We start from the raw sequence: 13751 nt of genomic DNA on the forward strand, positions 1-13751 counted from the left end.
CAGAAACTTAATTAAGGTTCAAACACGGCTAATGGTAGGAGTAAAAATTAATCAAGGTAGTAAACTTCAATATATATCATTAGCATAAAAGAAAAATCAAAAAGAAAAGGTGAGGGAACCGATGCAATGGACGAAGAGAAAGAAGACAAAGCAGAGGTAGAAGCATGGATACTTCTTAACTTAGTAGAAATTTAGGAAGACAGATTTAATGGTTGTTGAGGTATGTCGGAGAAGAGCCAAAAGAAGCCGCGATTTGACTGACATTTTTTGTTAATTATTACCGGCCATTTCTGCGGGGCTGGATTTGTCTGCTACTTTTCCGTCACATGCACATAACCACCGCAACTTCTACCTACGTGCCTTGCACTATATATATATATATATATATATCAACTCTTTAATAATTAATACTAAGGAGTATCAAATCATTAATTAAATGTATATACCTTTCTTCAAAATGGAGAACGAATGCAGTTCTAGTATCTTGTAACGATGATGGATATCTCTATTGGAGTTTGATTATTTTGGATTCGTGCCGGTTAAGGCCCAAATATTCCCTACCTAGTATTTTTCCATACCTAAAACTTTTGATTAAGGGAGTTGGAGCAACCTATTCACTGTACCACATCATTTAATGACATGATGAATCAGAATTGAATATAGTTAAAAACCTGATATTTGTAAAGATAAAAATAGAGAATTCAAGTTGTTTAATTTCCTGATGTATCGCCGAACAAATTAACTAGTATTCCGATATCCTATTCCTATATTATCAATCTTTTAATTAAATAAAAGTTTTATATACCCACACTTTTGAGAAAAATATTTAATTAACTTTATGAAAACATGTTTGTTTAAATTATTATTTATATATAGAGCTGCTAAATGTATCTAAAATGACTTTGAACATTCAATTATTTCACTTTAACGTCTCAGTAATTACTTAACAATGATTAGAATTTAGAAGGATACATTTTGGAGAAAAAGAATTTACATAAAATCAGTCTGTAATACACTTATGAAATCTTTAGGTAGGTTCATAATTGGGTAATGATGCGAACATACATTGCACAATTTTTATGCATAAATTGAAATCATTTGAATATTGTACTATATAAACATAAGGAATTTAATCATTGTAGAGAACCTTTAATTTGTCTAAAATTATGTTTTCGGCTTGTTAAGTTAGTACATGACATTGGAGGATTCTATTCGCTCATACATTAATTAATTTACTACTAAGTATTAATTAATTACTTATAATTAGTTTTAAGTTGTGAAAAATGTGCCACTACAAAACAAAGGTGACTTGTTTGACTTTGTTAACTTTCATGCATGATGTATATTTTGTCGTTTAGCACAAAATTAATTAAAAGAAATAATTAAAAAAAAACATAACTAGTGGATACTACTAGTTGAGAAAATGTGAAGAAGCATGGAGAGCCTTGCCTTGGTGTTGGATGCAAAATTAGTAAAAAAAGAAGAGCACGCATGGACTCAAAACAATTTTGTACTACTCCAATATATTATTAATTTGCAAAATAAATTGGAGGTGGAAAATATTGATTTTGGCATCAAACTTGTCTCCTTTTACTCCTACAACTACAAGAAATGAAGATTTTACTAACTTGCAAATCTATATACTAGTATTTTGGTACCTAGTTCTCTGCATCAATTAATTAAGGTATCCAATGTTGCAGTTTTTACCTTACCCCCTACCGCTGTTGATTTTTCTATTCTCTCTACAATTGCGTACTGCTAAAAACTAAGAGTGTGCTTGCTACTGAGGAAAATATTTTCATTATGTAAGGATTAATAGTGTAGAGGTTATTTCATATTATAATTGATTTATCGTACAAAGAAATTGGTAGATATATATAGTATATAATTAAATATTTTAGACTGGATTTTTTTTAAAGAAAAAACTCTTATTCGATATTTAATATTTATTTGAAAACTTAATTAATTTGAATTTATGTAAACAAATCTCATTATGAAAGTAAAACGCTTTCCATCAAAGAACTGACTCTGTATATAATTGGTTTTCACCGATGTGGCGAGATGACCATATATAATGCTAGGTATATATCCTTCCCAATATCAATGTATATCCATTTATCTCTTGTTTTACGGGAATATCCATGAAAATTATGTATGATATATACAATATATAACATGATATACATAATATATTTACATTAACGACAATGAGCATTGTGCTTTTGAGATGCTAGTATACGTGATCTATGACGCTATAATTGCATTTTTAGGGGTGATGTTTTACTCCAAATCTCCTAAAATCTTCATCAGATTTTATATATATCATCGTCCATGTGTTTCTAATCAATCCTCACACGCACTTACACCCGTGTAATCCAACATCAACAAAACAAATAGAGATAAAAAGAAAGTTAAAAATATGCATTTTTATCTTCTTTCTTCTCTCTCTCTCTCTCTTGATTTTTCTTCTTAATGAGATGAAAATTAATATGTTGTTTTTAGACATCTTTCAAACATGAAATTAGGATGATAATTTTCAACCAATTTTTTTGGATATAATAATAGAGAGATTTGATGAGAAGATTAAGGGGTCGTTTTGTTTGAAAATGAGTTATGATGGGATAAGTTATGTTGAGATTAATTATGATGGAATAAGTTGTGTTGGGATTATTTCTTATTGAGTGTTTGGTTTGCTGTATTCAAAATAATATATATTGATTAATTTTAAGAACAAGTTGTTTGTTTACAAAATTACCCTTCACTTTATTTAATTTTTTAAATTTTCTTTGAGAGCTTTAGTTATTTATTTTTTAAAATAAAACTTTTATTTTATTTAACATAAATATTTTTGTTTATGTACTCCCATGTAAGTATCATGTGTATTTTAAAATATAACTTTTTTTTATTTAGCTTAAAAATAAAACTTCCCTCTTTAGTTTGTTAAAGAGAAGAAAATTTATGAGAAATCAAAATAAAATAAACATAATAATTAGTCAAATAAAAATTATATTTATATAGTGTAATTTTTTAATAGAAAAATATGAATGATTATCATAAAAATAAGAAGTAGTAAATATTATTATACATGATATTAAAAATAATGTAAATATAAGTAAATATGAAATGATGTATAAAAAATATTTAAAGGGATATATTTGTCATTTACCTATTTTATCCTGGGATAAGTTATCCCGGGATTACTATACCACCCAATATGAGGGATACCTTATCCCGGTACTAATTCATAATTCTAGGATAAGTTATCCCAAGCTTTCCAACCAAACAAGGAAATAAAGGGCACTTAAAATTTATCCCGCGATTAACTTTCCTTATCCATTACACCAAACGACCCCTAAAGATGTTTGGGGAAAGTAATTTGATACAAACTTCAAATAACAACAACAGTATACCTAATGAGCTCTCACAAATAGAATTTAGAGTAAATAGACTGTTTCAATACAAACTTAAAAGACAGAGAAAATGAAACACTCAAGCTGTTTTAATAGAAACGAGAGAGAGTTGATCGGATGGTAAGTACCCCTCACTTCCAACTCGAAGATTGTTTTAATGGAGATGAAAGTGAGTTGCTCGGATGGTAAGCACCCCTCATTTTCAACTAGAAAGATTGTGAGTCTGAGTCACCAAGAGAGCAAAAAGGGTGTGGCCCAAGTTATAAAACGTGTATTGGGCTACCGGGTGCCAATTTAAAATACTTGGGCTTTTAAATGCCAATTAGTGGCCCAAGTTTATATGCAACACGAAATTTCCAAAAAAATTACTACTACCAGTTCATGGGCTGACCAAGAAATTGCTCATCATTGGGCTTGTTATGAAAAAAGAGCCCAAGATTTTTCTTCTTGTAACAGTCCAACCAATTTCACAACGGCTAAAATTCCCCTTCTTCTTCCACTGTTTCAAGTTGTAACTCTCGTAGAAGAAAAACCTTTCGAATTTGTGAGAGTAAATTGATGAGGATGAAATGGGGGTTGGCGGAAATTTCTGGGATTTGCTGAAACCCTACGCTCGAGCAGAAGGATTTGATTTCTTGAGAAACAAACGCGTAGCTGTGGACTTGTCATATTGGATCGTTCAGCAAGAAACTGCACTCAAAGGCCAAATTCGAAATCCTCATATCAGACTCATTTTTTTCCGTACCGTCAACCTCTTCTCTAAGGTACGATATTGTTGCAGACACCCACCTAAGAATTTGAATTCTTTTTCTATTTTATTTTAATAGAAAAAAGAGAAAACTTGGCGGGTTTCCTTGTTTTTTCATTTTTTTATTTTTTGTGGTGGTGGTGGGGGTTATTCTAGAGCTTGCTTAACAAATGTATTCATGGCTTCTTTGATCATCGTTGTCAATCAATTATGTCTCAATTCCATTCTAGTGGAACTCAACTATTTGAATGATTTGTACCCATTCGGATTTGATTTTCTTTAGACGATTTTTAGGTCAGTCAAGCTTGGGACTGGATATGCTTTGAAATTAGGATAGGTGGAGACTGGAGTTAATTATAAAGACCAAGATAAAACTATCATTGTAAAGACTTTGTTTTTCTGCATTGGTTTCTCAATGGGAGCAGATAGGTGCTGCTTGGCAAACTTTAGTGTTGACGGAAGTGTTGTTTGATGATTTTGTAGTTTGGGGCATATGCTGTGTTTGTCACGGATGGTACTGCATCACCACTAAAGTCTCAGGCAAGGATTGCACGATTTTTTCGGGCATCAGGAATTGATTTATCAAGTTTGCCAGTGGCTGAGGAAGCCATTTCAATTGAAAGGAACAAGGCATTTCAGAAATGCGAAAAAGAATGTGTTGTAAGTTTGGTTACTGTCACTTTTTGTTTTGACTCTCTAATCAACATGTATCTTTGTGTTTCTTTTTTATCTCAAATTTCTCCTTAGCAGTTCACTATGACACTGGCTTAGGGTTCTTTAATATGTAAAAGTCGTTGTAATGAACAAGTTTTGATATTGTAGCAAGTATTGAGGCTTTGGTAATTTGTTGGATAACTTACCTCCATGATATTGGGTAGTAGGACTAGAAAGCTACTTTGGTTAAGGAGCTATTCACATACTTTATTTTGAAGAGTAAGTAAGACTATCACATGCTTATATAGAATTGTAACGTGCCCTAATATCTCAGTTTTTCACTGACCCCACATGGGGTGAAATGATGCAAATTTTAGAGTCTTTCATGTTGCTTCGACTGTTCTCCACGAGATGCAAAAGGTTATCAAGTCAATCTTTTCAGATGGAATGAATGATATTATATGAAGAGTGAAGAAAACTGAGGGTTGTTTTGTAATAGGACTCCATACTTTAGCTTGCTATATGGTCAGTTCAGGCACGATCATGTGTGAATATATATTTAACTTCTTGTATTAGAGGAGTAAAACTTATAGATTGTAATTTGTTTAGCTTGTCCTATGGAAAATACGGGGATGTTTTGTCCCAATCTCGTTACTACAGGCAGACGGCAGTACAGTCTCTTATTTTTGACTTTATCCAACTTCCCTTTATTTTTACAAGTCACCAAAGATGGAAGTTCTTCTCTAGATGTTTAGTGAGCTTGACCTTCCTCTCTTACATAGCTGCTAATATTACATGTTTCTGGTTGTTAGCTAAAGTATAAATTATTATGTTCCATTAGGAGTTGCTTGAACTCCTTGGAGTGCCAGTCCTAAAAGCAAAAGGAGAAGCGGAAGCACTCTGTGCACAGTTGAATAGAGAAGGACTAGTTGATGCTTGTATTACTTCTGACAGTGATGCATTTCTCTTTGGAGCCAATTGTGTTATCAAAAATATGCAACCCAACTCCAATGTAAGCGTGCTTGGACTCTCCTTTCACATGAGGTCATGGTTAAACTAGATGCTATTACTTGGACTCTCCTTTTGCATGGGGTTGTGATTAAACTAGATGCTATTACTATGCTCCCAAGTATCTTTATGTGTAGAGAATGCATAAAAGATGTAAAATTTTGTTAGTGTGTTTATAACTGTGGTACGAAACATTTGACATGATATAAGCTCTTATTTCATTGTTCTGTTTTATAAGGTTAGGTTGCTCTTCTTTTATTGTGTTTGTAAGTCTTTTTTTGTTTCGCTTATGCTTTCTGTTTATGGGATATGGTGCACATTCCTACAATTGATTCTTTTTTTTTTTGGTTTCCCATCCGGTGTCCGGTACCCACATTGGAGCCCAACTAAATCCGGATTCACGCTGGGAAGTCCCACATTGAGGGGTAAAGCGCTCCCTAACAAAGGAGCAAATGCTAGTAACAAAAGTTGAAACTAAATGAGCATAGTTCTTACCAAAAGTTTTAATAGGATAGATATATGATACTTAACTAAATAGGTGATCATAAATAAATATAATAGAGATAATATGTCTTTAAATTTCCTTATCATAGAGTTTTGTCTTCTTCACTTTTTTTAAATATTTGTTTTTCTTTTACAAAAAAAAGAAAATCTTGTTAGGTCAATTATAAGAAAAATGATGTGATTTAGGCTCTTTTGTTATTCTATGTGAATATTTGTAATATATTTGTCATATTAACCATTTATGATAAGTCATAAGTAACACACTAAAATTCTCTTAAGTCATAAGAGAGAAGTTTTCTAGTGGTATGCCTTTGTAATTCTTTTAGTTTCTCAATTCATATTTAGTTTAGTACTTTTAAAATTTTCACCTTCCTTCCATTGCTTTCTGTCTTAATATTTTCTATCAAGAAAGGGATGTGCTAGCATAACTCTTGATAAAAATTTTCATGAACTTTGTATTGTATGAAAGACCGGTAGAGTTATTTATCTAGTGAAACAAGTTGATAGAGTAAGATGCTTTTAGTGGTAATTAAATTCCCGCAACTTTGTATGCAGACGATTTAACTGATATCACTTGTTGTACATTGAGTCTAAATTAAATCTTACCTAAAGATGCATCTCATTTTTGGTGCAGGAACCATTTGAGTGCTATCACATGTCGGATATTGAGTCTGGTCTAGGGCTGAGGAGGAATCAGTTGATAGCAATTTCGCTTTTGGTGGGAAATGACCACAACTTGACTGGTGTACCAGGGATCGGGATTGAAACAGCAGTTCGGTTTGTCAAATCTTTTAGTGATGATGAGATCTTGTATAGGTTTGTATTTCTCTTGATTTGAGTGAGCAGGTGGATTATGGGGCATGGGAAAGTCAATGATGATATTTTCAAATTTAAGTTGTTGGTATGAATACAATGAATAGTGGTTCCTGAGTACCCATTACAGTTTACTGCCCATTAATGCAGGTTGCGGGAAATAGGTGGAGGGGATCTACAGGATTTTCAGCACGACGTCAACTTAGACAGTAGTTTAATACCCAGTTCAGATGAGAGCCCTCGGAAAACCAAAGTGCCACATTGTTCAATCTGTGGACATCCCGGAAGCAAGAAAGCTCACCTTAAGTTCTCTTGTCAGTACTGCAGTGCCACCGCCAATGAGGGTTGCATTAAGAAGCCATTGGGCTTCAAGTGTAATTGCTCCCCATGTGATTTGGTACATCTGAAACACCCTGCTTCATTGATCTTTTACTGAAATGATATGTTATTCTGTCAGGCAGCTTCTTATTCAGGGCATTCCTTTTTCCTTCTGGTCTCATCCTTCACTAAACGCTGGCTGTGATGTTATATGACAGGATAATAAGGAAAAAGAACAGAAAAGAAACGAGAATTGGAAGCTTAAAGTTTGCAGAAGGATAGCCTCGGAGCAGAATTTCCGAAACAATGAGATCACAGAAATGTACTTGAACAAACAACAGCAATATAGTGAGTGAACTGGCAATTATGATAGAAGTTCATTTATAGTCTGCCAGTTTGTGGTGCTGTTTGCATATTTAGAGAAAGAGACTTGAGAAAGCAAGTGCAATTTGCATGTGAATATCTTTTTATTTTGATTTATTTATGTTTACCTCAGTCGCATGGCATCTAATTTATGATTTTTTTTAATTTTTTTTTTGAACCCAGTGCTTTATCTAGAGGGCCAGTAAAATTTTTGTTAATCACTGTCTGCTGTTTACTCACCAGAGCCAATGGATTTCCCACCACCCTCAGTCCTCCTTTTCTACATTTCCGGTCTTCATTTTCAGCTCGACTTGTATGATTTTTCTAGCCTCTTGTTAACAAATTAGACCTTGTGCCTAATTCAACCCGGAAAGCTTGCCCAAGTAGTGAGGATATTTCCCAAGACCATTTAAGGAGACTCCATTCCATTCACTTAACTGATGTGGATTCTAACACCCTTCACACCCAGGGCTGGACATTAAGAGTGTGAAGTTATCACATTGGTGGCCCAACCTTGGTGGATCGACATTAGGGATTTCGAGCCTAACCTAAACCTAAAAACCTAGCTCAAATAGTGACGTAAATCTGCTATATGAATAGGAGTCTTGCCTTACTCTAGATTTTTGTTATTTCATGTCAAGTTTTTTTTTCCTATTGAATAACTATATTTATATCATGCTTAAGGAGTCCAATGGTATATTATCTACAGTCAATTCTAGCAATTTCATTTCTTTTTTCTTATATTTTTCTATATAGTATTAGCGGCCCTACAATCTTGGAGTCTAGGTAGACCTAAATAGCTTCCGGCTAAACTTTTCTTTTCTTTTCATAAGTTTACTGTTGTTGTTTCTTCTATGTGACAACAGTTCTAACAGAAAACATTCCCTAAAACTCTCTCTATTTCATGTTAGTATAAGTTTATCTTGTTGTAGTAGTCTGAACTCCCATATAAGTTCCCTCTTGCATGTTGTCTATAATCAATTCAAGACAAGTTTCTGTACCTTGTTTACCCTCGTGGAATTATTTTTTGCAGATGGAGATTATCATTTATCATGGGAAAATCCAAAGATTGATATGATAGTTGATTATCTGGCTTATTATCAGCACTGGGAGCCATCTTATACACGTCAAAGAATGTTTCCTATGTTATCCACCATATTTCTGAGAGACGTGGCCTCAAATTCCAAAGATCAATTGTTAGGCGGACAATATGAATTTGACTCCATTCAGCGGGTGAAGACAAGATTTGGACATCAACTTTACGTAATCAATTGGAAGAAACCAACACGTGAAATGAGCAATGTAATCTGCATACCTTCTGAAGACTCTGATACGGAGCAGGAGCTGGGGATAGCTGATCAGTCCACAGATTTACTTGATGAACCTGATTCTCCGCAGATTCATGTCAACGAGGGATGCAGCTTTTTGTCAACTGAAGAAGATATGGTGCTTGTACAGAATGCTTTTCCAGAAAAGGTGTCCCAGTTCTTGAGAGACAAGGTAAAGACTGATTTACTTTTTCTCTGCCGTACTTCAACCCCCCAACCCCAATTCCATTCCGCAAGAATGTTAGTTTTGTTTACTAAATGCTCATTTGTGATATCCCAGGAACTAAAAGAATCAAGATCACGTAGAAAAAGACCAATGAAATCTGAGAATTCAGAATCACCGAGAGGTGTTCAACTCAGCATCAGCAACTTCTATCGATCATCCAAAGTCCCTTGTCATGAGAAGCCAGAGGAGAGTGAAACTGGATGTCCAAAGATTAGTGCGGATGCTTCTAGAGAAAGAGATAAAGAACCCATCCGAAACTACTCCAAGTCAGTTAGACGCAAGCTTTTGTTCGATTAGCCATATTGCAGGATTATTCAATACCTTTGAATCCTGTAAATTGGTTATCACAGTGATGGTGCATATTAATCTTTATTTTTGTTTTTTTAACCCCATTTGGTAAAATGCAAGCTCACTTGTATAAATGTAGGTTAGTTTTTCTCTTAGGCAGCAATAATTAGAATGATGTTCTTAGGCAGCAATTGTTAGAATGATGTGCATATAACTCTTTTGTTTTGTTTTCTTCCCCATTTGGTATATGTAAGCTGACCTATAAAATGAGGTAAATATAGATGAGTTCTCTGCAGCAATGGGGCGACCTATTCAAAAGCGCCTTGTTTTGTGGAATGCATGGGGTGGGGAGGTCCTTGATATTAAGGTGTCAAGGTCGAAGACCACAGGTGTAAGCAACCGGTTTGATCATTCGATTGACTCCTTGCTGCCGGTTCGTGCTTGTGGTCATGCTGGCAAAAGCTGGGGTTTTGCCTACTATTGAATTTGAACCAATGACTTTTGCCGTATGGAAGCGATACTCTATCCGCTAAGTCAAGTAGGTCAAAAGTTCATGGATTTACCTAGTTCAGTTTATGAGCTAATGAAAATTTTATGAGAAATATTACTGCATGGTCTAAAATTTTATTGAAAAGACGATAACCTAATGTTTTGTCAGTTATGATAACTATTTGCACAATTTCTAAAATATAGGAATAAAATCTGAATGGTGACTAAAAATAACATGTGTGTAAATCTATTGAAAACGAAGAATTTAACAATTGAACCTAATATTTTTTTGTGGTTGAAACTATATGAATTCTCTTCGCTTGATTCGTTGAAGTAAACTACTTATATGCTTCTAAATTTGTTTTGATGGATGCAGAAGTTTGAATCCACATAATCATACATAGTAAAATGTTAAAATCCTTGAATGAGGAATAAATAGAAAAGGAAAAAAAGGCATAATTATCTACACCACTTCATTAGAACTCAGAAAAAAAAAACCAATGAATATACTCATGTTTTTGAAGATTTATCCATCCTTGTTCTCTTATAAACTTACAAAAAGGCTCTCACAAACTCTCTCCTTTTAAATTGGAATAATTATCTTTCTAGAGCCGCCCCAAAAATAACAGTCACAATAATATACATATTTTGTATATTACCCTAAAATATAATAGTCGCAACAAATATATATATATATATATTTAAACCTTTTTTCTTCTTCTTTTGTGTGTATGTGTTGGGGGTTGTTATGATAGGAAACTCTCAAGGAGAAGAAAATCCAGGGCTAGTCACACTTTTATTATTTCTTAATATAAGATTATATAGAAAAACCAATAAAGCTATTTTCTAAGTAATTTTCAGACTACTTTAGAAAATTTTGCATTGGGCCTACAAACATAGTATAAAAGCAATTAATGGAAATAATTTGTGTTTGCTGTGCTCTTACAAAATACAACATTATATCCCTTATTGTCACATTATTACCTCCAAATTAAACATCTTCCTTAGAAAAAAAAAAAATGGACATTCCTGCCAATTCATCTGTTATGGGAACTAAAAATATCTGCATACTTTTAGCTCTTGATGATTTTACTTGTCATAATATTGTTTCTGATATGCTTCACAACCAAACTTATCAAGGTATATATCACAGTATAAAGTTTCTACATCTTTCTTTAAAATAAAGTTATTAACTTTGAATTCTGTTGTTTACTGTTTTTATCAGTTTTGCATGTTGGAAAAACAATGGATACTTTAAATGCTGTTTGGGAAAGAAAGAGTATCTTCAATCTTGTTCTTACTAACATCCATAGGCTTAACACAAATGGGGTTGATATTCTCCAAATCATCAAGAACAAACTCAATCTTCCTACCATTTGTAAGTGTTTTCAGAGTTTATTTGTTTTTTGCAATTAAAATCTTTAAAGGGGTTGCACATTTTTTTTGTCTACAGTTATGTCACCAGATGATACAAGATGTGAAAATCAAGTACAAGATTGTAGTGTTGGAGCATATGTTGTGAGTTTCTCAGATACAGATGAGATGAACAAGTTTTGGCAAATGGTGTTAGAGAAGGAGAAAGGTAGAAAAGCAGCAGTTAGTCAAGAAGAGAATGATTCAAGATTGCCTCAGAATGTAACTGCAGAGATAAGTAGAGAAAACACAACATCTGCTGATACTGATGTAGCGATAAGGGCGTATGATCTGAAGGGTAAGCGAAAAGCTAACAGTGACAGAAGTGAAGAAAATAGAGACTTCGAAAAGAAACGAAGGGTTGTATGGACTCCAAAGATGCATCAAAGTTTCTTGCAAGCTATCCAGTACTTAGGCTATGAAAGTAAAACATTTCCTCCTTTTCTTTTTTCCCCTGAGAGTTCTTTTTATTTTTTTTGTTCTAAATTATGTAGTTGATATTCATGATACTTTTTTTGGTTTTCTTAATTGATATCCAGAGGCTGTTCCTAAGAAAATAGTTGAAATTATGAATGAGCCTGGATTGACTAGAGAACATGTTGCCAGTCATTTGCAGGTGTGTTTTCATTTATATTACTAAAATTTTCTGCAGAACTTTGAATCTCTTTACAATCACTTCTATCAAATTTTCATCAGATATGCTATCCTGTTAACTTTTCCTTTTTCTCCATATGGACATTGCTTCTTTTTTTCTGTTCTAGGAGTTATCCAAAATAAGGAAATGTGAATCATAATAGCGTAATTACAACACGAAATCTCTGAAATTAATACAAGAATCACCAGTTTTAGTAAACACATGATAAAATGCATTTAATATCTAGCAAAATCTTTGCATTAAGAGCTAGAACCTTGCACTTGTCCCTTGATGCATGTCACAGATGTTGAATGTCTTCATTCTCTAAAAATCGCGACATATTAAATTCTCATTATATACTATTATGGATAAGTTTTAATTGCTATTTAACAAAAATAATGTACATATTTGCAGAAATATCGCATGTGTATTAAAAGAGCGCAAGAAAGTTCAGCTGCTTCTATCTATGACCAAATCCTAACAAATGATGCTAATGCAAAATGCTTTCAAGTTCAACCATACCTATCTCCTCTAAATTTCAGCAGTTCGCGAGGATATTCTCATTCTATACAACAGCCATTTCAGACTCACTTCCAGCAAGGAACTGGCGGCATGAACTGCCCAACTTCTGGCCAAATGGGCAGTTTCCAGCAGCAGAACAGTCTCTTGGATTTTGCAAATTTGCAACAAGCAGATCATAATGGCCCAATTGGACAGCATTCGACATTTATGCCAAGAATAGCTCATAGTAGTAACTTCAGAGTATATGGTGACAAGAGAAAGAACATGCTTTTCAGCATCCAAAGTGGCAATGAAAACCAGCCCACAAACTCAAGTAATTCTGGTTTGGAGTTTCTTGGTTTTAGATTGAGCACAGATGGGAAATCTGTCAACTTTGGTCACAAAAGTTCCTCTTGTACTGTAATCCCAAATAACGCGTATTCTGGTCTATGTTCCTCAATATCAGAGGACTACATTCACAAGCAGCAATCTTCACCACAATTCTTGGAAACCCCTACTGAAAATACCTTAATTCAATCCTCTTCAGTTCAACCTGAAAATCTCACATTTAATCATCCTTCTAACAGCATTTCACAACAACAGAATCTTCTACCATTCGATAATGCAGTAAATACAATATCATGTCAAATCCCAGAAATGACTGACAGCTTCATACCGCAAGAACAGCTTGCAGCACAGCCATCATCAAAGGATCTTGAAAACTATTCTGCAATATTATTCAGTGATGATGAAGTATATGTGCCATCACTAGAGAATTATGATTCTATACAGCAACAATATTCTGCACCAGAGTTACCACAAGTAACTCTTGAAGTCAATAGTTTAGGTACTGAAATAGACATTAAGTCTCTACTGGAAACAACAGAAGACAGAAGTACACAACTATTTTGGGAGGAGAATGAACTTCTTTAATCTTGCTGACTCAAGCTTTTACTCATTCAAAGTTGTATAGGTAGTTTAGCGATTCGATGTACCTTTTATCTCATCATGTTTGTATATAAATCTGAATTTTCATGAACCTCAAGTTACTAAC

General features: G+C 33.7%; 2 protein-coding genes across 2 annotated transcripts; both read left to right on the forward strand.

Moving 5' to 3' along the window:
• Positions 1-3886: 3886 nt before the first annotated feature.
• LOC125863019 (flap endonuclease GEN-like 1) lies at positions 3887-9826 on the forward strand. The gene is made up of 8 exons (XM_049543160.1): positions 3887-4174; positions 4642-4818; positions 5654-5824; positions 6959-7140; positions 7288-7534; positions 7674-7803; positions 8852-9318; positions 9427-9826. The coding sequence occupies exons 1-8, from the start codon at positions 3980-3982 to the stop codon at positions 9667-9669; spliced, it is 1812 nt and encodes a 603-aa protein (XP_049399117.1). The 5' UTR covers positions 3887-3979; the 3' UTR covers positions 9670-9826.
• A 132-nt stretch (positions 9827-9958) lies between these two features.
• On the forward strand, positions 9959-13630 carry LOC125859474 (two-component response regulator ARR14-like). The gene is made up of 5 exons (XM_049539274.1): positions 9959-10127; positions 11375-11527; positions 11603-11986; positions 12102-12178; positions 12611-13630. The coding sequence occupies exons 1-5, from the start codon at positions 9959-9961 to the stop codon at positions 13628-13630; spliced, it is 1803 nt and encodes a 600-aa protein (XP_049395231.1).
• Positions 13631-13751: the final 121 nt, after the last annotated feature.

Source organism: Solanum stenotomum, chromosome 1 (genome assembly GCF_019186545.1).
Source record: "Solanum stenotomum isolate F172 chromosome 1, ASM1918654v1, whole genome shotgun sequence".
In the NCBI taxonomy this organism is placed as follows: domain Eukaryota; kingdom Viridiplantae; phylum Streptophyta; class Magnoliopsida; order Solanales; family Solanaceae; genus Solanum; species Solanum stenotomum.

Excerpts from the sequence above, each read along its gene's own strand:
- LOC125863019 (XM_049543160.1), top strand. The coding sequence starts at position 3,980 with ATGGGGGTTGGCGGAAATTTCTGGGATTTGCTGAAACCCTACGCTCGA. Across the intron at positions 7,804-8,851 it reads GAACAAACAACAGCAATATA|ATGGAGATTATCATTTATCA; the intron begins GTGAGTGAACTG and ends TATTTTTTGCAG. Across the intron at positions 9,319-9,426 it reads CCCAGTTCTTGAGAGACAAG|GAACTAAAAGAATCAAGATC; the intron begins GTAAAGACTGAT and ends GTGATATCCCAG.
- LOC125859474 (XM_049539274.1), top strand. The coding sequence starts at position 9,959 with ATGGGGCGACCTATTCAAAAGCGCCTTGTTTTGTGGAATGCATGGGGT. Across the intron at positions 10,128-11,374 it reads TCATGCTGGCAAAAGCTGGG|TTTTGCATGTTGGAAAAACA; the intron begins GTTTTGCCTACT and ends TGTTTTTATCAG. Across the intron at positions 11,987-12,101 it reads CCAGTACTTAGGCTATGAAA|AGGCTGTTCCTAAGAAAATA; the intron begins GTAAAACATTTC and ends ATTGATATCCAG.